Below are 22185 nucleotides of genomic sequence, written 5' to 3' on the forward strand. Positions count from 1 at the left end.
CTCCTCTCTGAGCTTGTTCTTCACAAAGTGAAGATAGTAACTGGAATTTGGGGAGGTCAAAATGAGACATAAAATAGCATGTGCTTAGTAAGCTTCTGTTAGCACATTGTACCAATCAGGCTATTTTAAGGAACAATCAACCAATTACAAAACATATGAAGCCACCGAAAAAGAAACAGCAACTACTAATTCTCTGCACAATAGATATCTATGTAAAGGCTTTGAATCAAAGTCACATAAACCCGTGGAAGTACTGCTCTTAACACAGACAATACTTACTTCCATGGAGTCACATCATTCCTGCTTTCAAGAGGACTGAAAGCAACAATATTCCATAGGACAAAGAGTTCTTGATAACACCACTACAACCACCCCCAGATTTTGCTACACTTCTCCTCTGGAAATAGAAACACACTGAAGTTGGGGCCGCACACAGGTAGAGCTAAGTGTGCACTCTGGTCTAGTGCAAACACTGACAGAAGTTCAGGTGAGGCCCTTTTCCCCCTTGCTTGGGAATACTGACGCTGCTGATGAAGTGAATACCTCAGAAATCTATTACCTCACCTCTAACATCTTCTCAAGTGAAAAACAGGAACTTGGGCCGGGCGCGGTGGCTCACGCCTGTAATCCCAGCACTTTGGGAGGCTGAGGCGGGCGGATCACGAGGTCAGGAGATCGAGACCATCCTGGCTAACACGGTGAAACCCCGTCTCTACTAAAAATACAAAAATTAGCCGGGCGTGGTGGTGGTGGGCGCCTGTAGTCCCAACTACTCAGGAGGCTGAGGCTGGAGAATGGCGTGAACCCGGGAGGCGGAGCTTGCAGTGAGCCGAGATCGCGCCACTGCACTCCAACCTGGGTGACAGCGAGACTCCATCTCAAAAAAAAAAAAAGAAAAACAGGAACTTTTCACTCGATAAGAAATTCCAGTATACTGGTATCAGTTTCCCAATATCTACTTATCTACTTTATGAGAAGAAACTTTAATAGTTCCTACATGTAGTTACCACCAGCAGTGTCATTTTTGAAAGTAAAGAAGGTTATTTCAATGGATAGAAAAATCTGTCTTTTTTCCATGCATTAAAACTGAGGCCTTGACCAGCCCCGTGTTTGCAAATAAAGTTTTATTGGAACACAGTATAACCTATTTATTTGTATTATCTATAACAGTTTTCATTCAGTAAAATTCAGTAGATGCAACTAACACAGCTGGTGGCTCACAAAGCCTAAAATATCTACTATCTGGCCCTTTACAAAACCCAACCCCTGCATTAAAATACTACAGTGCTATAGTAAGTAACATTTCATTTGAAAGAAAACTAAATGAGAATACAAAAATACAAATGACATGCTTGCTCTGATTCAGGCACTTTCAAGATCATTGTTTATTTATTACTTCAGATAAAAAGATAGTATACATATTAGGGAATCCCTTAAAATTCAACTCCAGAGTTATACACCATCTAGTACTTTTGCAATGAATGTTAACAACAACAACAAAAATCTCTAAACATCTGAAAGCCCCACTATTAACATGGACTATGGTAATAAAAAATTTTGACATTTAATTTGTTCAATATATAGTATTTACATTATGAAACCAATGGTGATGATACAATAAAGTGATAAAGAAATAGTAAAAATAAACTTTAAAAAGCAAAGGTTTATAGTCTGATGATGCTAATTATCCTAATTGTATATAAAAAATTAAAACATAGCAGAGCTTTCTGTTACAAAATTCTTAATCCTCTGGGTTGTAATCATTACTTGCTACCAATTTACATGCAACATCTGCTAGGACTGACATTTGATTTTTTTCCCCAAGAATGTGTGAGTAGATAAATGACATTTCAGAGCAGACATTAATTTACTTGTGGACAGAAAAAGAAACTCAAGATTGGTACTGGTCACAAGCCTCTTCCCAATAGAAATTATAAAAACAGTAAGATAAAATTTTTAAAAAAAATCTAAAAAGGGGATGCATAGGCAAAGAGTACCATAAATGGCACAGCTCAAAAAATCCCAGGACCAATCAGACACACATCTTTTCTCTCTCCTTCAGTGATGACAGGTCGATTTTGCCATCAAATAACCATGACTGAAGCAAGTGAGGGGCACCAGGTGTACAACCAATTAAATCTTGCAAAATACTAAGATGGGAGCAGGGGTGGCCAGAAGAAGGGGTAATTTATATATAATTCAAACTATATACAGCATAAATGGAATGCAGCCCATCCCAAACCGGCTCTGTGAAACAACTGGACCTTTATAGTTAAAATTATAACAAGTGTAATAATACAATAGATTCACATGGGAAGCAAAATCCAAGGGGCATTTTATATTAAGTATTTACTGTGCTGTTTCAATTTAAAAATAATTTTGCTAAGTATACATCTCAACTGAACTCTATGTATAAAATGTCCTAATAGATACAGATATTTACCTTTGGTGAGTTGAAGGCCTTTTTGTGACTTCTGTCTGAACTGTAGGCAGAATGCTAGATGTACATGCACATATGGAGAAACTCAAGCTGAAGTCATCCAAAAGCTGTGCGTATGAGGAGGCTGGAGGTACTTTGAAAGTCAAAGTAGACCAGAAACCCAAAACAGGTAACAGTGAGGATGGCAACAGGGAATGAAATGCCAATATGGCAGTAAAACTTTTTTTAAAAACAGAAAGAGGAAGGCCTCTCGTACCAGCAGAATCCTGTATACATACAAAAAAGAAAAAGCCACCCACCATTTTGTAAAACAGAAGCCAATTACAGTGTGGGAAAGTACAAATTACAGAAAACCAGAAGTCAACAGAAGAAAAACTACTGGTTTACATGAGAGAAAGGAGAATGGTTCACCCCGAGCAGAGTTACTTGGTGAACGCCGCCACCACCGCCCACAGAACCTCATTGGTGTTGGCCTTCAGACATTCCACTTCAGGGTCTAAGTCGAGAAGCTGCCGCACTCTCTTGGTAGCCAAATCATACTGCTCGTCCAGAAGAGGAGCAAAAGCATTCTCCAGGACGTCCGAGGCATGAGCCAGGTAAATGAGGGCCAGCAAGCGCCTGTCCATGCGGTGAGGGTCATTCACCCATTTGTCAAGAACGGCTTCCTGTACTTTCTTGATGAGGCGCTGCTTAATGTTGTTGTTGGTGAGGGGATGTGTTGTCATGTCAAAAAGTAGGAAGTTCTGTTTCTCTGTTGTCAATACACCCTTTTCCACCAGGTTTTTAGCTAATCGTTCCCGTACATTTCTTAATTGATAATGCAATTTTAATGGATTCCATGTCTCACCTAAACAAAAGATTTCAGAAGTTAGAAATGATGAGTATTATCTGCTAATTTTGCAAAAATTTTGTACTATTAAACAGTAAAATCTGATTTTGCCCCAAGAAAAACATAAGAAAATCTGCCATGTTTTTCTCCCTAACTAGACCATGAACCCCTTAAGCCCAGCCAGACCTTTGGATTCTAAGCACCCGGCACATCCTCAGCCACAGGAGTCACTCAGACGACTAAACTGCAAGCAGTCTTCAGACCAGAGTCAGTAACCCTTAGTCTTATGTGGAAATGAGCCAAATATTATGTTTGAGCTTCCTTCCAGCTGCTGTCAAAAAGCAACCAATAGCCAAATAGGAAGTTTTCTATTAAACACCAGTCTGTAACTAATAGACCAAAAAAAAAAGCTTCCTGATTAATATGTTATTCCTGAAACTGCTAAACATATACAGCCTATAGAGGTAGGAAAGCCTGTTTAGGCCATGCTATTATTTGATGACAATATAAAGCTAATTCTGGAAGGATACAAATTTTCACAGTTTTAATCTTGCCATCTATATATATTTCCTTTTGAGAGAGAAATATTTAAAATAAAACCAAACAATTTTTCACTAAAGTGGGTTCTTCTTTATAGAAAACTGGAAGGAAATACACCAAAATATTAATCTTACTTATCTTTGGGATTAAGTGTGCTAAACTTTTTTTGTGCTTTCTGCATTTTCCAAATGATCTCCAATGAACATGCAACTATTTTTATACTTAAAAAAACTATATTTTTCTAAATAAGAATATGTTGAAGATCAACCACAGGCATCTTTTTTAAATGCAAACGTTGTAAGGTCGAGATTTTTTAATACTGAGAGAAAACCTTCAGCCACACTGTCCATTACAGGAGCCATTACCCACATAGAGCTATTTAAATTAATTTAAAAATTCAGCTCTTCAGTGGCACTAGCTACATTTCACGTATACAATAGTGACACATGGCCAGTTGCTAGACCCCACAGTAATAGAACATTTTCATCATCAAAGAAAGTTCTGGCAGACTATCTTAAAATTTTAAGTTGCTGTCTTAAAATATATTCCCATTCAAATGGACTGAGACACAATTATTTTCCTATACTTAATACTAAAGAACACAGGCCTATGATGAAGTAATCATTCCTAAAGCTGCCCTCTCATTGTAATTAGAAATCTCCGTAAAATATACAAAAAAACTGTTTTCAGACACTAGTCAAAAGCAGCCCAGAACTGTGACACATGAGTGCAGCCTATGTGAGCCCGACAGCTGCCTAAGCTTACCACCTGGAGGCACGTCCCAGGCAGCAGAGCAGGCAGGAAGACCCCAAGGAGAGCAAAGCAGCCACATCACGTTAAGGAGGCAGAGATCAGCATTCAGGGTAGCTAAGGCGGCTGCAATGTGCAAAGCAGACTACTGGAGAAGGGGGACCTATGCAGATAAAGAGGTCTAGAAATCTGCAAGGTGTTCCTTGAGTCTTGGGCTGAAAGCTAAGTTACATATGTTAGAGTGAGAAATTCCACAAAGCTAGGCAAAAAAACAACTACCAGAAAGTGAATGATTCCAAGAGTTCAGTAGAGCTGGAAAAAATGTGATTGCCAACTAGCCAGAGAGCAAAAGCCTCACTAAAAACCAAGGACATTCAGAAGGAATACTAGAAAATTCACACCTTAGTAGTAGGGCTAAACCAGTCCTAGAGTATAGACCACCCTAGACCTGCCCTAATAAAGATTAAAAGAGGCCAGGTGCGGTGGCTCAAACCTGTAATCCCAGCACTGTGGGTGGCCCAGACAGGTGGATCACCTGAGGTCAGGAGTTCAAGACTAGCCTGGCCAACATGGTGAAACCCCATCTCTTCTACAACTGCAAAAAAATTAGCCGGGCATCGTGGCAGGTGCCTGTAATCTCAGCTACTCGGACAGCTGAGGCAGGAGAATCACTTAAACCCTAGAGGCAGAGGTTGCAGTGAGCCGAGATTGTGCCATTGCACTCCAGCCTAGGCACACAAGAGTGAAACTCCATCTCAAAATTTAAAAACAAAAACAAAATTAAAAGCAAGTTGATCCACAAGTAACTTAGCTGCCTACCAAGACAAAATTCAACACTCTTTAAAGAAAGACCATAAAATTCATCACTTAACATTCACACTGTCCATCATCCAAGTTAAAAAAAAAAAAATCAGCCGGGCGCGGTGGCTCACGCTTGTAATCCCAGCACTTTGGGAGGCCGAGGCGGGCGGATCACGAGGTCAGGAGATCGAGACCACGGTGAAACCCCGTCTCTACTAAAAATACAAAAAATTAGCCGGGCGTGGTGGCGGGCGCCTGTAGTCCCAGCTACTCAGAGAGGCTGAGGCAGGAGAATGGCGTGAACCCGGGAGGTGGAGCTTGCAGTGAGCCGAAATTGCGCCACTGCACTCCAGCCTGGGCGACAGAGCAAGACTCCGCCTTCAAAAAAAAAAAAAAAAAAAAAATCACTAAACTTGCAAAGCAGCAAAAAAGTGACCTAAAACTAGGGGTAAGGGGGAAGTCAACAGAAACAATCCCAGCCTGGGCAACATGGTGAAATCCCGTCTCTACAAAAAATACAAGTTAGCCGGGGCCAGGCATGGGAGGTATGCTTGTAATCCCAGCACTTTGGGAGGCCAAGGTGAGCAGATCACTTGAGGTTGGGAGTTCAAGATCAGCCTGGCCAACATGGTGAAACCCCATCTTTACTAAAAATACAAAAATTAGCCGGGTATGGCAGCAGATGCCTGTAATCCCAGCTACTCGGGAGGCTGAGGCAGGAGAATCACTTGAACCCGGGAGACGGAGGTTGCAGTGAGCCAAGATTGTGCCACTGCACTCTAGCCTGGGCGACAAGAACAAGACTCTTTCCCAAAAACAAAAACCCCCAAAAAACAAAACAAAAAAAACCCTAGCGTCCTAGTGCAAGTCATCTTAATCTATTTCTCCATTTACTCATCTATAAAGTGAAAGTAACAAATTTATCAAGCTCACAGGGCTATTACTAGGATTAAATATCAAGTTCTTAGAACAAAGCCTAACACATTAAGCTCTCAGTAAATGTTAGCTATTATTTGCCCATGTGCAGAATAAACATTCTGGCAGAATTTATAGTACTTATAATGTTCAAAGAATCCTGTTAGGTACTGAGAATACAAACATTAGGATATATTTCTAACCTTGTAGGAATTTAAAATCAAGTGAAAATAACATTCATAATATATTACATATTAGAACTAACTATACTGGCCAGAAGAAAATGGGAATAGGGCCATAAGAACAAAATGAACAAAGTGCCTAGAGGAGTAAGAAATGACTCTGGTTTAATGTTATGGGGTATTTCATAGGAAAGTTATAGAAAAAAAGAATCTTCAAGCTAAACCTCGAAATCCAGCAGGATTCACCACATCCTACGAAAGGGAGAGAAGCCTGAATTCCAGGCAAAAGAAACAACAAAGTACATAGGCAGCAGAACAGAAGAAGCCGTGGAGTAGAGGCACACATCTTTCAAAAGTGTGTAACTTGACCTTTTTTTTTTTTTTTTTTTTTTGAGATGGAGTCTCACTCTGTCGCCCAGGCTGGCGTGCAGTGGTGTGATCTCGGCTCACTGCAAGCACCGTCTCCCGGGTTCACGTCATTCTCCTGCCTCAGCCTACCAAGTAGCTGGGACTACAGACGCCTGCCACCACACCCAGCTAACTTTTTGTATTTTTAGTAGAGATGGGGTTTCACCGTGTTAGACAGGATGGTCTCGATCTCCTGACATCGTGATCCACCCACCTGGGCCTCCCACAGTGCTGGGATTACAGGCATGAGCCACTGCGCCCAGCCACTTCCATCTTTTTGTAATCGTGTAAACCCAATGTCCCACCAATAAATAACTGCTGCATCTTTCACTACTATGAGTTTTGCTTTTAGTTTTCTAATGTCAATGGCAGGTGTTAGGCAGCCTAAGACACTAAACTGCAATTGGGTACCTATTGTGTTAAATGACTTAGGGAAATTTAAACTAATGCAACATAAAATAATAAACAGCCAAACTTACATAAAAGCCTATTTAAAAAACTACAGTTCAATCCTAAGATGAATTAACTATGTAAAGAATAATTTGTTATCAAAGAAGTATTATCCCCTATCAACTCTAATTTGGTATCACTGACTTAATACGTTTATGTTGTCACAAAACCTAGGTATAGCAGAATAAATGACTCCCAAGCCATCCACTTTTATTTTACCTTCCAAAGTCAAATAGGAAGGAATTCTACACTCCAGAGACATCTTAGCCAAACGACATCTACTGCCAAACAACAGAGGGGGAAAAAAAAAAATCAAGAAATGAATTATTCTGAGAGATCTACAGTTAAAATTCTCTTTGCAGCTCTCCACTCCCCCCCGCAAAAAAATACCTCCTCCCCCATACACACATCCCTCTAATGCTGTTCTACGGTATTTTTTTTTCTCATGGGAAGTAAGTGGGATTAATAGTTTATGACTACTGTCTCTTATACTGAACTTATGCTAAGGTTTATCCTTACCTTATCCTTAGTTAAAACTTACATATTGCAACCAGTGGAAATACACGCTTAGTAAATTTTACAGAAGTTGCTGTGGAAATTTCCCAATTCCAAAGTATGCTAACTTACAGTTTAATGTTTCTACTAAAAATGAGAAGAGCCTAAACACAGACCACCTTCAAATAAAGTATTCCACTTCCTACTGGCAATCATTTCTGACTCAAAGGAAGCAATAAAAAGGGACCCAGCCATCATCTTCTCTTGTAGCAATTCCCTGAGAAGAGGGTAAACCCCATGTGCTCACTCCAACAAACAGATGGTTATTCAGATCTCCTCAAGTATTAGAGAAAAATGTAGAAATCTCATGAGCAGAAGGCTAAAACTGTGAGGAAATATCCCAAATGTTGTTTAATAGTATTTGTGGTACAGAAAAAAGGCACAAAGTAATAACCAAGTGGTCAAAGTATCTTGGTATTCTGGAATTTCTGCCTTTTATTTTCGAAGAATTAAGCTAAATCAAAAGAATAAAGTCACACCTGAGTTTAGCATAAGGAAGACATCAGTGTAAGTGGGATGGGAAGCGAATAGATGGATTTCTGAGAAGAAGATGCAATAAAAGTTTAACTAGCTTCTAAAGATTTAGCTACTTCAATTTTTAAAAGTGAATACTTTTTAAATACTTTGAAATAAATGCTTGATAAATGAATAGTTCTTGAATTCTAGGTTAAAAGACGTTACTGTGATCCATGTTGTTAGTCCTCAGTCCCTAAATTATTCACCATATATGTGAAAAGACTTTACAAGTTATACAAGCAAATTTAAAATGTAATGAATCTATTCATAGTTTGCTTTTTTTTGTAAAGGAAATTGTGAGAAGTAAATATGGAGAGGAAAAGTTCTTCAAAGATTATTCATGTCCACTGCCCAACAATCACTTCGGTGGAGAATGACATGCTGACAGGTACCTAAATCATTTCACTGCAAAGAACACTTATCTTCCTTGACATCATGTTACAAAACTAAAAGCAGCTTTGGCCATAATTTGGCAGTGTAGTGATTCCTTGTGACCAAACTGATCAACCATGCCTTAAGATTTCAGAAGCTAAAAACTATTCTTAAACAGTAGTCTTAGCGTGGGCAACATGATGAAACCCCATCTCTACAAAAAAAATACAAAAATTAGCTGGGCGTGGTGACACATGCCTGTAGTCCCAGCTACTTGGGAGGCTGAGGCAGGAGGATCAACTGAGCCTGGGAGGTCAAGACTGCAGTGAGCTGTGACTGCACCACTGCACTACAGCCTGGGTGATGGCGAGACTTTGTCTCAAAGACAAAACAAAACAAGCAAAATACGTAGTCTCTCGACTTGCCTCAAACATATGTATACTAATTTTAAATTATTAGAAAATGTTTAAAATTCATCAAGAGTTTTAACATGTATACATGTACAGTATAAATAATAATAAAATGAGCCCCTGGGTATCCTCTACCCCAGGTAAAGAAACTGTTCTTTATTAAAGCATCCCTTGGCTTCACGGCAAGGAATCCCTCTGAACAAGTACATTTCTTTCTTTGCATCTCATTCTTACCCTTCAAACGCCTAATCTAAGCTCCACTTCCTCTTGTAACTACCAAAGTTCCCAAGGATTTTTCTTTTCTCTGAACTACTGAACTTTCAGAGAACTATACTGTCAAACTCTCATCTGTTATATCAAATTATTAGATGTATAAAACTGTTCCCCAAACGGATTTTAAGATTCTTTCAGTCTGAGAGCACCTTTTAAATTTCATAGCACATATGTCATTATTGGTGCAATAACTGGTGTTTGATACCACATATTACACTGAAGCAAGAGAAAATTTTTAAAAATCTAAAAATCAGCAAGCTAGCCAAAGAACTGTATGCTTAAAAATGGTAAAAATGGTAAAAGTTACATTATATATATATTTTACTACAATTAAAAAATCAGCAAGTTGGTATCTTGATACTTTCAATTAGGTGAGAAATAGGTATTTTTTATTTTATTCTTTTTACATGTTATTTGCCAGGAGATATTTTTTTATTTTCTTAACTTTAAAAAAAAGTCCTTTTTTCTCCTTCTCCCACTCTGGATTCCCTTCCTTTATTCTGAAGCGGCAGCATTCCCAATATATGTCAAGAGCAAGCAACTCGAGTGCTACAGGCAATGTTCTGGCATCAATAGCCAATCTAAAACTCACGGGATATTGTTTTTTAAAAAACCTTGCTAAGTATTAGTCTCACATTTTACCCAAATTTCTAATCCAAATAGACAGTGCTTTTACAAAATCCTAACTGTAAGAAAAGCTTTTAGACTTCTCATCTTTTCACTGCTTAATCAAGTGGGGACAGTGCAACAGCAGCCATAGGTGAGAACCAAGTTCAGTTAGCGTTTACACTGATAAGCTTCATTCACAAACTGTTACTTAACAGGTAAGTGTAAGATGGATTTCAGTAACAGGAAAGTGAAGGCAAAGCCCACTCTACATTCCATAAAAAGAATCTTTAGCACTGTAACACATCTACCAAAAAAAGTCACCACAACTTTGAGAAACCCTTCTGTTGGTCAGCTGGGAACCAAATTACAAATTCTAAGTTGCAACACCAGAAGCAGTCATGGGCCAACACTGGCAGTACAACATGAGAAAGATCCAAAGACTGGTTAAGCCAGTGCTCTCAAGACAACTCACAAAATGATCCATCACAGTATAAACATTATTAGCAGTTCTATTTCTATCTTAAAACATTATGTTTGCTAATATTTAACATATAGAGTTGACATTAATGCCCTCACTGAGCCTGTGTTAGATGGCTGCATGTCACTGACAGGCATACATGGGAGGCTAACTCAGAGAGCATTGACAATGTGACGGGTATTTGTGATGATTAAGTGAATCTGCTGATAATACAATCTAGTTTTAACCAAACAAGCCCTCATCAAATGGGCAAAATAATTTTAAAAGATTCTTGCAAAAGAAATTACAACTGAAGACAACTCTAATAAGCATAAAGGGGGGAAAGTATAAGTCAGAGTTACTCTCACTCAATGAGATAAAAAGGAAAATTATCAGAGGTACAACAAGAGGGTTATCCAACAAAAATGCAAATTTATCAAGAATACGTTTATGTTCTTACCAATAAGAAAAAAGAATGAAACTTGCCTTAAGTGTAAAGTGCCCATTATTGCCCTGTTAGCTAAAAATGAAGTGTATGTACTTAATTTTTAAATAAACAAATAAATATAGGCTGAGCATGGTGATTCATGCTTATAGTCCCAGTGCTTTGGGAAGCCTTGATGGAGCACCAGTGCTTTGGGAAGCCTTGATGGAGCACCGCTTGAGGCCAGGAGCTCAAGACCAGCCTGAGCAACACAGCAAGGTCCTATCTCTACAAAAAATAATTTTTTTTCTTGAGACGGGGTCTCACTCTGTCACCCAGGTTGGAGTGCAGTGGCATGATCTTGGCTCACTGCAACCTCCGTCTCCTAGGCTCAAGCGATCCTCCTACCTCAGCTTCCCAAGTAGCTGGGACCACAGGCATGTGCCATTATGTCTGGCTAATTTTTTTGTATTTTTTGGTAGAAACAGGGTTTCACCAGGTTGCCCAGGCTGGTCTTGAACTTCTGAGCTCAGGAGATTCACCCGCCTCAGCCTCCCAAAATACTGGGATTACAGGAATGAGCCACCATCCCCGGCCAAAAAATAAAATAAAAAAAAAAACTCAGCAAGGCATGGTGGCACACACCTGTAGTCTTAGCTACTCCAGAGGCTGAAGCAGAGGCTGTGGATCACTTGAGCCCAGGACTTAGTTCAAGGTTATAGTGAGTTAAGATCATGCCACTGCACTCCAGTCTGGGCAACAGAGTGAGACCCTGTCTCTTAAAAAGAAAAATATTTATGTATACATATAAATAAAATCAGCTGGTCCAAGTACAGCAGTTATTTACAGCTAACTGATCACAGATTTTTTTGTTCCCTCCCACTCCCACTGCTTCACTTGACTAGTCCCCCAACCCCTAAAAAAACCTCTTTTACTGACAGAAGAAGAATCCAATAGGACTTTTATAAATTCTGCTTATCTGTAAGAAAACTCACATCATGTTAATACACAAATAACTTTAACATAAATGTCACAGTCCTCCATGCTATCAACCAAACTTTTCACATTCTCCTCCCTAAGGTTCCACTTCCCTGTCTCCTTGAAGTTAGGGGAGATTGTGTGATTTGCTCTATCAATGAAACATGAACCACATGTCATTTCTTTTTTTTTTTTTTTGAGACGGAGTGGATCATGACCGACTCGGCTCACTGCAACCCCTCGGTTCACCATTCTCTGCCTCACCTCTCCAAACTGGACTACAGGCCCCCGTGGTCTCGATCTCCTGACCTCGTGATCCGCCCGCCTCGGCCTCCCAAAGTGCTGGGATTACAAGCGTGAGCCACCGCGCCCGGCTCCACATGTCATTTCTAAGCAGAAACTTAAGAGCCAGAGTGATGTGCTATGCTATTCCTCCTTTTATGATAGTAACTGATACTGCTCCAGGTGGCAGTGGCTCCATCTGCCTGGCTGCCAGAGTGAGGATGAGGTAGCCTGTGACTGATTTACAGCCTGAATGAGAAATAAATGGTTGTTTTAAGCAACTGAGGTTTTGGGGTTTGTTACCACCACAGCTTAACCTAGCCTATCCAGATTAAGGTAGCGTGTTGTAATTTTGATAAAGAACATGGGAGCTCTAAGAAAAGAGTATTATCTTCTCATTCTATATCTGTTCAGTATTGTTAAAGAGAATGAAATTTTATAAAAACCATTACTTCCCCACTCTATGACTGATAACTTTCAAGTTTGCCTAAATAACTAAACAAGCTTCTGGCTATTTTGTATAGGTTCCTTTCAAAAGGATTTAAACTTCATAATCTTTTAAACAGAAATTGGTTTTTGGTTTATTCACAGCAGCTTACCACTAAGTAATTCAATCCAGTTCTGGACCGTTTCTGGAGGCTGAGTTTCCTTCACATGCTTCAGAGCTTCATCAAGAAGAACATCCCCTGTTGGGGCATCCGACTTGCAGATTACCTAAAAAGAAGCAAAAAGAATGAAAGGATCCACGAATGCCTTTTCTGACTTGATCTCATTAAATGAAAAACAAACAATTATATAAATAATTCATTATGCTTAAAGCCTCAAGTTTCATGTAGTATCCAAGTTCAGATTTTAAATTACTTTTATGTTAAGGAAATCCAGTATTTAACCTAACCAGATTAGATATAATAATGAATGAAAATTGGCTAGACTCAGTAGCTCATGCCTGAATCCCAGGGGGAGGCTGAGACAAGCAGATCACTTGAAGCCAGGAATTCGGTAACAGCCTGGCCCACGTGGTGAAACCCTGTCTCTACTAAAAATACAAAAATTAGCCGGGTATGGCGGTGCACGCCTGTAATCCCAGCTACTCGGGTAGCTGAGGTGGGAAAATCATTTGAACCCAGGAGGCAGAGGCTGCAGGAAGCCAAGATCACACCGCTGCACTCCACCATGGACAACAGAGTGAGACTCTATCTCAAAGAGAAAAGAAAAGAAAGCTACTAGCTGGGCACGGTGGCTCACTCCTGTAATCCCGGCACTTTGGGAGGCCGAGGCGGGTGGATCACCTGAGGTCAGGAGTTCAAGACCAGCCTGGCCAAAATGATGAAACCCCATCTCTACTAAAAATACAAAAAATTAGCTGGGCATGGTGGTGAGTGCCTGTAATCCCAGCTACTCCGGAGGCTGAGGCAGGAGAATTGCTTGAACCCAGGAGACAGAGGTTGCAGTGGGCCGAGATTGTGCCACTGCATTCCAGCCTGGGCAACAAGAGCAAAACTCCGACTTAAAAAGAAAAAAAAAAAAAAAGCTACTGTGCAATAATTAGTAAAGCAACATACTAGGACAGTTTATACTCACTCTTTCATCACTGAACCTTGGACTATGTGATCCAGAAATTCATTCAAGCATTATTATTAGTTCCAGAAATAAGACTAAATTATATTTAAGAATTCAGCACAGGTTGAACATCCCTAATCCGAAAATCCGAACTCCTTCAAAATCTGAAACTTTTTGAGCACCAACATGCATCCATTGGAACATTCTGGATTTTAAATTTTGAAGTCAGGAATGCTTAAGTATAATACAAATATTCCAAAATCCAAAAAATTCCCAAATCTCAAACATTTCTGTTACCAAGCATTTCAGATATAGGATACTCAATCTTGTATTATAAAGGTGGTATTTCACATCAGTGAAGAAACAAATTTTTAAACAAATGTCACTAAAACTTGCTAACAAATTATAGAGATAAGAAAGATTTCTTGGTTTCTCTCTTTTTTTTTTTTTTGGAAATGGAGTTTTGCTCGTCACCCAGGCTGGAGTGCAGTGGCACAATCTCGGCTCACTGCAAACCTCTGCCTCCCCAGTACAAGTGATTCTCCTGCCTCAGCCTCCCAAGTAGCTGGAATAACAGGTGTGCGCCACCACGTCTGGCTAATTTTGTATTTTTAGTAAAGATGGAGTTTCTCCATGTTGGTCAGGCTGGTCTCGAACTCCCGACCTCAGGTAATCCACCCACCTTGGCCTCCCAAAGTGCTGGGATTACAGGAATGATCCACTGCACCTGGCCCTGAAAGGTTTCTTTAAAAATTGTCCCCACTAGCAGAAAACTTAAAGAAATTATCAATAGCTTTGATTACATACATTTTTTAAATACTGCAACTTTTTTTAAAAAAGCTACACTGAGGCTGGATGCAGTGGCTCACTCCTACAATCCCAGCACTTTGGGAGGCCAAGGCAGGTGGATCACCTGAGGTCAAGAGTTTGAGACCAGCCTGGCCAACATGGTGAAACCCGGTCTCTACTAATAATACAAAAATTAGCCAGGCGTGGTGGCGCACGCCTGTAAACCCAGCTACTCGGGAGGCTGAGGCAGGAGAATCGCTTGAACCCGGGAGGTAGAGGCTGCAGTGAGCTGAGATCGCACCATTGCACTCCAGCCTGGGCGACGAGAGCAAAAATATGTTTCCAAAAAAAAAAAGCTACACTGAGATACAGAATCCATTTTCAAAGTGGAAAAGTCCAGAGGGAGGGATGGGAGGGAAAATGTTACACTGCTTTAGACAAGTATTAGATCCCTATAGCCTTCATTCACATTGTTGGCCAAGCTATAAATTTCTAGTTAAAATTCCACAATATCAAAATTAAATCCATTGTATTGTATTATTTTATAATGTTAGCTATTTAAATGTTACAAAATTTAACATTAATTTTTTTTTTTTTTTTTTTGAGATAGAGTCTCACTCTGTTGCCCAGCCTGGAGTGCAATGGCGCGATCTCAGCTCACTGCAACCTCCGCCTCCCAGGTTCAAGCAATTCTCCTACCTCACACTCCCAAATAGCTGGGATTATAGGCGCACACCACTGCATCCGGCTAATTTTTGTATTTTTAGTAGAGACAGGGTTTCATCAAGTTAGGCAGGCTGGTCTTGAACTCCTGACTTTGTGATCTGCCCACCTCGGCCTCCCGAAGTGCTGGGATTTGCAAGTATGAGCCACCATGCCCCACCAATTTAACATCACTTTTAAAATGTTGAGAGTCCTCTCTTAAACTTGTCCTCAAAGTGTCCTTTACTTTGTCAATCTTATAAAAAATTAAAAACATATACATACAGTATCTATCTCTGTGATATTATGACCAGTAGAAATATAAAAACCACAATACAAGTCACAAATCTATTCTTAAATTTTCTTTTTTTTATTTTATTATTATTATACTTTAACTTTTAGGGTACATGTGCACAACGTGCAGGTTTGTTACATATGTATACATGAGCCATGTTGGTGTGCTGCACCCATTAACTCGTCATATGGCATTAGGTATATCTCCTAATGCTATCCCTCCCCCCTCTTAAATTTTCTAGTAGTTATATTTTAAAAGAAAAAAAGGCAAAATTAATTTTAATATTTTGATTTAACCAAATACAACCAAAATATTAACATGTAATAAGTATTTTTAAATTGAGGTACTTAATATATTTTTCCATACTAAGACCAAAAATCCAGTGTATCCAGTGTATGTTTTTACTAACACCATGTGTCAATATGCAGTAGCCAAACTTCAAGTGCTTAAGTGTCTGGCTCATAGTAGCTAGTAGCTACCATATTGAACATACAGACCATTTTCATCACCAAACAAAGTTCCATCAAACAGTGCTATTCTAGACCATGCTTTCAGTGAAGGGTGAGAGAGCACAAGAAAATAAAGAAAGCAGAGCCTCAGGAGAAAAAGTTACATCTAAATATGGTGGCCATGCCACCACTTCTTACGTCCCACTCATTCCTTATATTTATTGCAATTTGGCCTCAAAGCTCGCCCACGCACATCCGTTTGCAACAGATCTTATGTCAGGGACACCAGAGCCTGGGTATAGGTGAATCACTTTTTCTTATGAAGTTCTGTCCTCTAAATCTTTCTCAAATGTATCACTTTTCTCCATCATCTTGCCAATATAGTCAGCCTTCCATATCTATAGATTCAACGAATTGAGGATCAAAAATATTCAGGAAAAATAATACAAATTTTAAAATGCAGTATAACAATTGTTTATACAGCATTTACATTGTATTAGGTATTGTAAGTAATCTGGGGGTGATATAAAGTGTAGGAGAGGATGTGCATAGGTTATATGCAAACACTACAACATTTTATATAAGAAACTTGAGCATCCGCAGATTTTGATATTTGAGGGGAGTCCTAGAACCAATCGCCCACAGATACTGAGGGACAACTATATTCTAGTCTGTCTAATCTGGTTGTTTTTCACTTGGATTAATTTAAGCCTCTTAACTAATTTCCCTAAACAAGTTTTAGCCTTTTTAATCCATTCTCCTCACTGATCTTTCTAACAGACAGACACCATGGCATTCCACTGCTTCTGCTTACAACTTTTCAATGACTCAAGTTAGTTCTAAATTCCTTTTAAAAATTCAGTAGTAAGTGTGGTTCACAAATAAATATGTTCTATCTAAACATATCATTTTTATTTAGCTTCTTTTTTTGGGGGGACGGGAACCATTCCTAAATATAAACAGATAATCACAGATAACGTGAAAGAAAGCTTCCAACACAGAAGAGATCAAAAATAGAAAATAAAAAATCTGAAGAAACAGATATAATACAGATGAAGGAAATTTTCAAAAGAGGTGTGATATCCTCAGAAATCTAAAAGAAGGTATTACATCCATAAAACAAACTACGATTTTTAAAAAGGAAGCTCATGGAAATAAAAAACAGGAGAGTCACAATAAAATCTCAACAGAAAGGTTAGAAGACAACTCTTTAAGAGTAGCCAAGAAGTCCGTATCCAATTTACAGAGTTCTAGAAAAATAGAGGGCAAAAAATATGAGAAATACAAGTTTTCAAAACCAAAATATACACATTTCTAGACTGAAAAAATTAATGCATAATGAATTTAAAATGACCCACATTAAGGCATATCATACAATTTCAGAAAACCAACAAGGATAACAGAAGATCCCAAATGCTTGTAGAGGAAAAAATAATAATAATAAGATTGAGAAAGCAGGAGGAGGCACGGCACAGTGGCTCATGTCTGTAATCCCAGCTCTTTGGGAGGCCAAGGCACGAGGATCACTTGAACCCAAGCAGGCAATAAAGTAAGACCTTACCTCTAACAAAATTAAAAAAAAAAAAAAAATTAGCCAGGAGGCTGGGCGCGGTGGCTCACGCCTATAATCCCAGCACTTTGGGAGGCAGGTGGATCATTTGGGGTCAGGAGTTCGAGACCAGCCTGACCAATACGGTGAAACCCCATCTCTACTAAACATACCAAAAAAAAAAAAAAAATTAGCCAGGTGTGGTGGTGCATGCCTATAGTCCCAGCTACTAGGGAAGCTAAGGCAGGAGAATCGCTTGAATCCGGGAGGCGGAGGCTGCAGTGAGCTGAGATGGCACCAACTGCACTCTGGCCTGGTTGATAGAGCGACACTCAGTCTCAAAAAAAAAAAATTAATTAGCCAGACATGGTGGCACATACCTATGTAGACCCAGCTACTTGGAAAGCAGAGATTGCAGTGAACCAAGATCATACCAACCACCCTCCAGCCCCAGGCAATGGAGTGAGACTGTCTCCAAAAAAAAAAAAAAAAAAAAGAGAGAGAAAAGAAAATCAGAAGGGCACCAGACTTTAACAGCAACTCTGTATACTAGAAAACAGTGGGCTGGGCATGATAGCTCACGCCTGTAATCCTTGCACTTTGGGAGGCCCAAGGCGAACGGATCACTTGAGCCCAGGAGTTCGAGAGCAGCCCAGGCAACATGGCAAAACCCCATCTCTACAAAACATACAAAAATTAGCTGGGTGTGGCAGCACACGCCTGTAGTCCCAGCTACTTGGGAGGCTGAGGCACGTAAATCACTTGAACCAGGGAAGCCGAGGTTGCAGTGAGTCGAGATCACGCCACTGCACTCCAGCCTGGGTGACAGAGCGAGACTCTGTCTCAAAAAAAAAAAAAAAGATGCATGAATGATGTTCTTTCCTACAGAACTATTATTCTCTATAGCTTATCAATCAAGAAGCATTCAGCTCTGATCTAAAACTTTTAGATTCATTAGGACGCTGATTTAGGAAAAAAAACTAGTTTTGAAACACCATGCTCAAGAAACACAATGACAAACTGGAAGAAAAACAGTCTTGAATATTTGAGATTGAGGTTGAAGTTAAATTTCTAAAAACTAGCCAATATTACCTCTATTAAGAGAAGCACCTACACAGACCTTCAACAGACAGGTATCTGAAAAGTATTCACAATCTGATGAAAAGATCAATAGCCTATGCGTAAATTGCACAGTAAAACTTTTGAGTTTTTAATGTCAAGTCTTTCAAAATTATGGCTTTTAAACGCTGCAAATGAAGTCTAGAATCTTTCTGAAGATGTAAGATCCAGTGGCCAGTTACCTTAACAATCAATTACATTACTCATTGTAGGTACCAAGAACCAGAAAACCAAGAATACAAAAAAGATATGGAAATACAATTGAATAAAGACAACTTTAGTATCAACTTCCACTTTAATTTTTGAAGGCTATTAGTAAAAACATACATTTTAAGCAGTACAACCTCTTTAAAAAGAATGTTACTCAGCGCTCCTCTTACCTTTCTTGTTAATAGACTTTTACGTCTCATTCCACAAGCCTCTAGTTGTAACCTTCCTCTCAATGCTAATTCAATTAACATACAGCCACGTAATCCAGATGATATACAGTCATTCCAAAATGATGTGTAACCCTATTAAAAAAAGAAATAAAACAAAATAGCTAATTTACCTTGAATTCAGAGTCAAAAACAGAAATATTCTCAGCCAAAGTCATATTTAATGCCTTTTACCTTTCCTGTCTTTCTATAATAATACACTGAAAAAATACAATTAACATAAATTGCTAATCGAGAATTTTCAGGGGCTTATCTTTCCACCACTTATTCTTACATACAAACAACAAATAACTTTAGAGGTCATAAGTTTAGAAACATAACCCACATTTCACCAAGCTGTGTGTTTATTAGGTTCTTTCAGAACCCTGCAAACTCGAAGGAATACTCAGTTAACCTCAGATTTAGTGATTTATTACATGTGGACATGTGAAGAAGCTCAGGGAAAGACAACCTAGCCAAGTTAGCTTCACAGAGAATTAGAATACCATTCATTTATTGCTGTTTAGGATAAAACCACAAGGTTAATCCAAGCACTTTGGGAGGCTGAGCCAAGACGATGGCTTGAGCCCAGGAGTTTGAGACCAGCCTGGACAACATAGTGAGATCCTGTTTCTACCAAAAAAAATTAATTAGCTAGGTGTGGTGCTGCACACCTGTAGTCCCAGCTACTCAGGAGGCTAAGGCAGGAGGACCACTGTGTCCAAGAATTCAAGGCTACAGTGAGCAATAATTACACCAACACACTGCAGCCTGGGCAAAACAGTGCGACATTGTCTCTTAAAATACACACACTGTTAATTTTGTAAGAAGATATTAGAAAAACACATATGCGTCCACAAACAAATGGATAGCCGGCTATAGGCCTAAAATTCTCAATAATAAACAGTATGACAATCAGATTGGCCCCAAGGGAGAATGTAAGGGCAGCATCCACGGTGGAAGGACAGCCAGACATAAGGAGGTTGAGAGACATCTACAGATCTGGGATACTGGTCAAGCAGGCATCACCAGATGAAGTCAGGACACTGTAACAGCAAACAACTGGGGTTGTTCAAATTACAAAGCCACAAATCTTGCCAGCAGGATTGCCAGCTATCAATTTAAGATACCCAGTTCTCATGAGACAGCAGAAGCTATAAATAACTCTCATTAAGGCTCAGAACAGGGTAACACAATTTTGGTAGGAGAACAGGCCAATTCAATCTCTGAAGAATGGAGGGCCCAGGATTAGGAAGGCCTGGCCCTCACCTCTGGCACTTTTCCAAGGTCAGTCCTGGCACTTTGCCAGGCCTGAGTAGTGAGCTTGTGTTTCAGAAGATGACTGACCATTGAGGTCCATCAAACTTCATTTTTCATACAAGGAGTTAAATTGGCCTCACCAAGCTACCACTTCTGAGAATGTGACCTTTGGGAAAATAACAATTTTTTTTTTTTTTTTTTTTTTTGAGACAGAGTCTCGCTCTGTCACCCAGGCTGGAGTGCAGTGGCACAATCTCGGCTCACTGCAAGCTCCGCCTCCCGGGTTCACGCCATTCTCCTGCCTCAGCCTCTCCGAGTAGCTGGGACTACGGGCGCCCGCCACCACGCCCGGCTAATTTTTTTTTGTATTTTTTAGTAGAGACGGGGTTTCACCGTGGTCTCGATCTCCTGACCTCGTGATCCGCCCGCCTCGGCCTCCCAAAGTGCTGGGATTACAAGCGTGAGCCACTGCGCCTGGCCGGGAAAATAACAATTTAAAGGAGGCACAAGGGGATAAATAAAAACATCAGTGTTAAGAGATCAATTTAAATGTGAGGTATAAGCAGCAGACACTGACTGGATTTTAGGGAATCATTTTAAACTTAGGGTTGGGGCCTGATCAAATGAAGATTACCAGAGATTTAGCAAAGTGGCTAATAATACCAGCACTTTATAGAGGTTAGGTAAAATGCGTGACTTCTGTGTCCATGAAATTAAAGCCCTAGGAAGCCTGAGAATGAATTCCACATGAAATTAAAGTTACAGATATCTGGCTTTGACTGGCCTGGACATATAAACAGAGTTCCTAAATGAGCTTCTACAAACTGTAAACAACAGAGAACACCTCATAAAGCAATAATGGACGTGAACAGCCCTACAGCCTGCAAACTCCAACTGAACAGTACCTGGAAGCTTACATTTGATAGCAGAGAACTAAAATATGTCTCAATCTCAATTGCTCCTAGAGTAATGGCATACCCAGAGATATCAGCAAAATGGGGTCTTTAGTAACAGACTTCAGAGATCTGAATTTAGTGAATGGCTTTAGGCATCATCACATGCTTAAACAGAACTGGATTCACATGGGAAAGTACATGTATGGGAATGGACAGTTCTGTACCACAGCTTCTGGGACTCGTCAGCAATATTCCAAAGATAAATTAAGCCAACGAAGACACACCAAACAACAGAAAAGTACAGTATGTTGATAACCTCCTGCTAAAATCCATGTCATAAAAGCAGGATCAAAAATTAACCACAAGGTGGCCAGGCGCAGTGACATACACCTGTAATCCCAGCACTTTGGGAAGCAGAGGCAAGCGGATTGCTTGAGCCCAGGAATTCCAGACCCCTGGGCAACATGGTGAAACCCCATCTCTACAAAAAACACAAAAATTAGCCGGGCATGGTGGCACCCGTCTGTGGTCCCAGCTACCTGGAAGGCTGAGGTGGGAGAATCACCTGAGCTCAGGAACTTGAGGCTGCAGTGAGCCATGATCATGCCACTGCACTCCAGCCTGGGTGACAGGAGTGACATCCTATCTCAAAAAAAAAAAAAAAAAGATAAAATATGTGAAGAAGGTTAGTAACCGGCAGTATCAAGCAGCTTATGACTGTAGTCATAATTAGTTCCTATGTTCTAAAATATAAGGATGGGAGAGGGCAGAGACATCCCAAGTAGGATGGGCCATACACTACCAGATCTCCATCTGCCTGATTCCCTTTATTCTTTCAAGTGGCTCAATTTGAATGGTAGAAAAGGGTATTGTTTATTAAGTCTCCTAAAACTGCAAACACTGAGAAGAGTTCTCACCATTCCAGTTAAGAGATACAGTTCTGCTCTTAAGTGCCTACT

General features: G+C 39.8%; 1 protein-coding gene across 1 annotated transcript in view; it reads right to left on the reverse strand.

The window, feature by feature from the left end:
- Window positions 1–1361: 1361 nt before the first annotated feature.
- The window catches only part of GOLPH3 (golgi phosphoprotein 3), a 59482-nt gene continuing 38658 nt past the window's right edge, over window positions 1362–22185 (reverse strand). Inside the window, exons 2-4 of the mRNA XM_032135868.2 lie at window positions 19035–19166; window positions 12791–12905; window positions 1362–3287 (exon numbers count right to left, since the gene is read on the reverse strand). Of these exons, the coding sequence (XP_031991759.1) occupies window positions 2863–3287; window positions 12791–12905; window positions 19035–19166 (672 nt within the window). The 3' untranslated portion in view covers window positions 1362–2862. The remainder of the gene's footprint in view (window positions 3288–12790; window positions 12906–19034; window positions 19167–22185) is intronic.

The sequence above is a fragment of the Hylobates moloch genome, unplaced genomic scaffold (genome assembly GCF_009828535.3).
Source record: "Hylobates moloch isolate HMO894 unplaced genomic scaffold, HMol_V3 SCAFFOLD_17, whole genome shotgun sequence".
Taxonomy (NCBI): Eukaryota; Metazoa; Chordata; class Mammalia; order Primates; family Hylobatidae; genus Hylobates; species Hylobates moloch.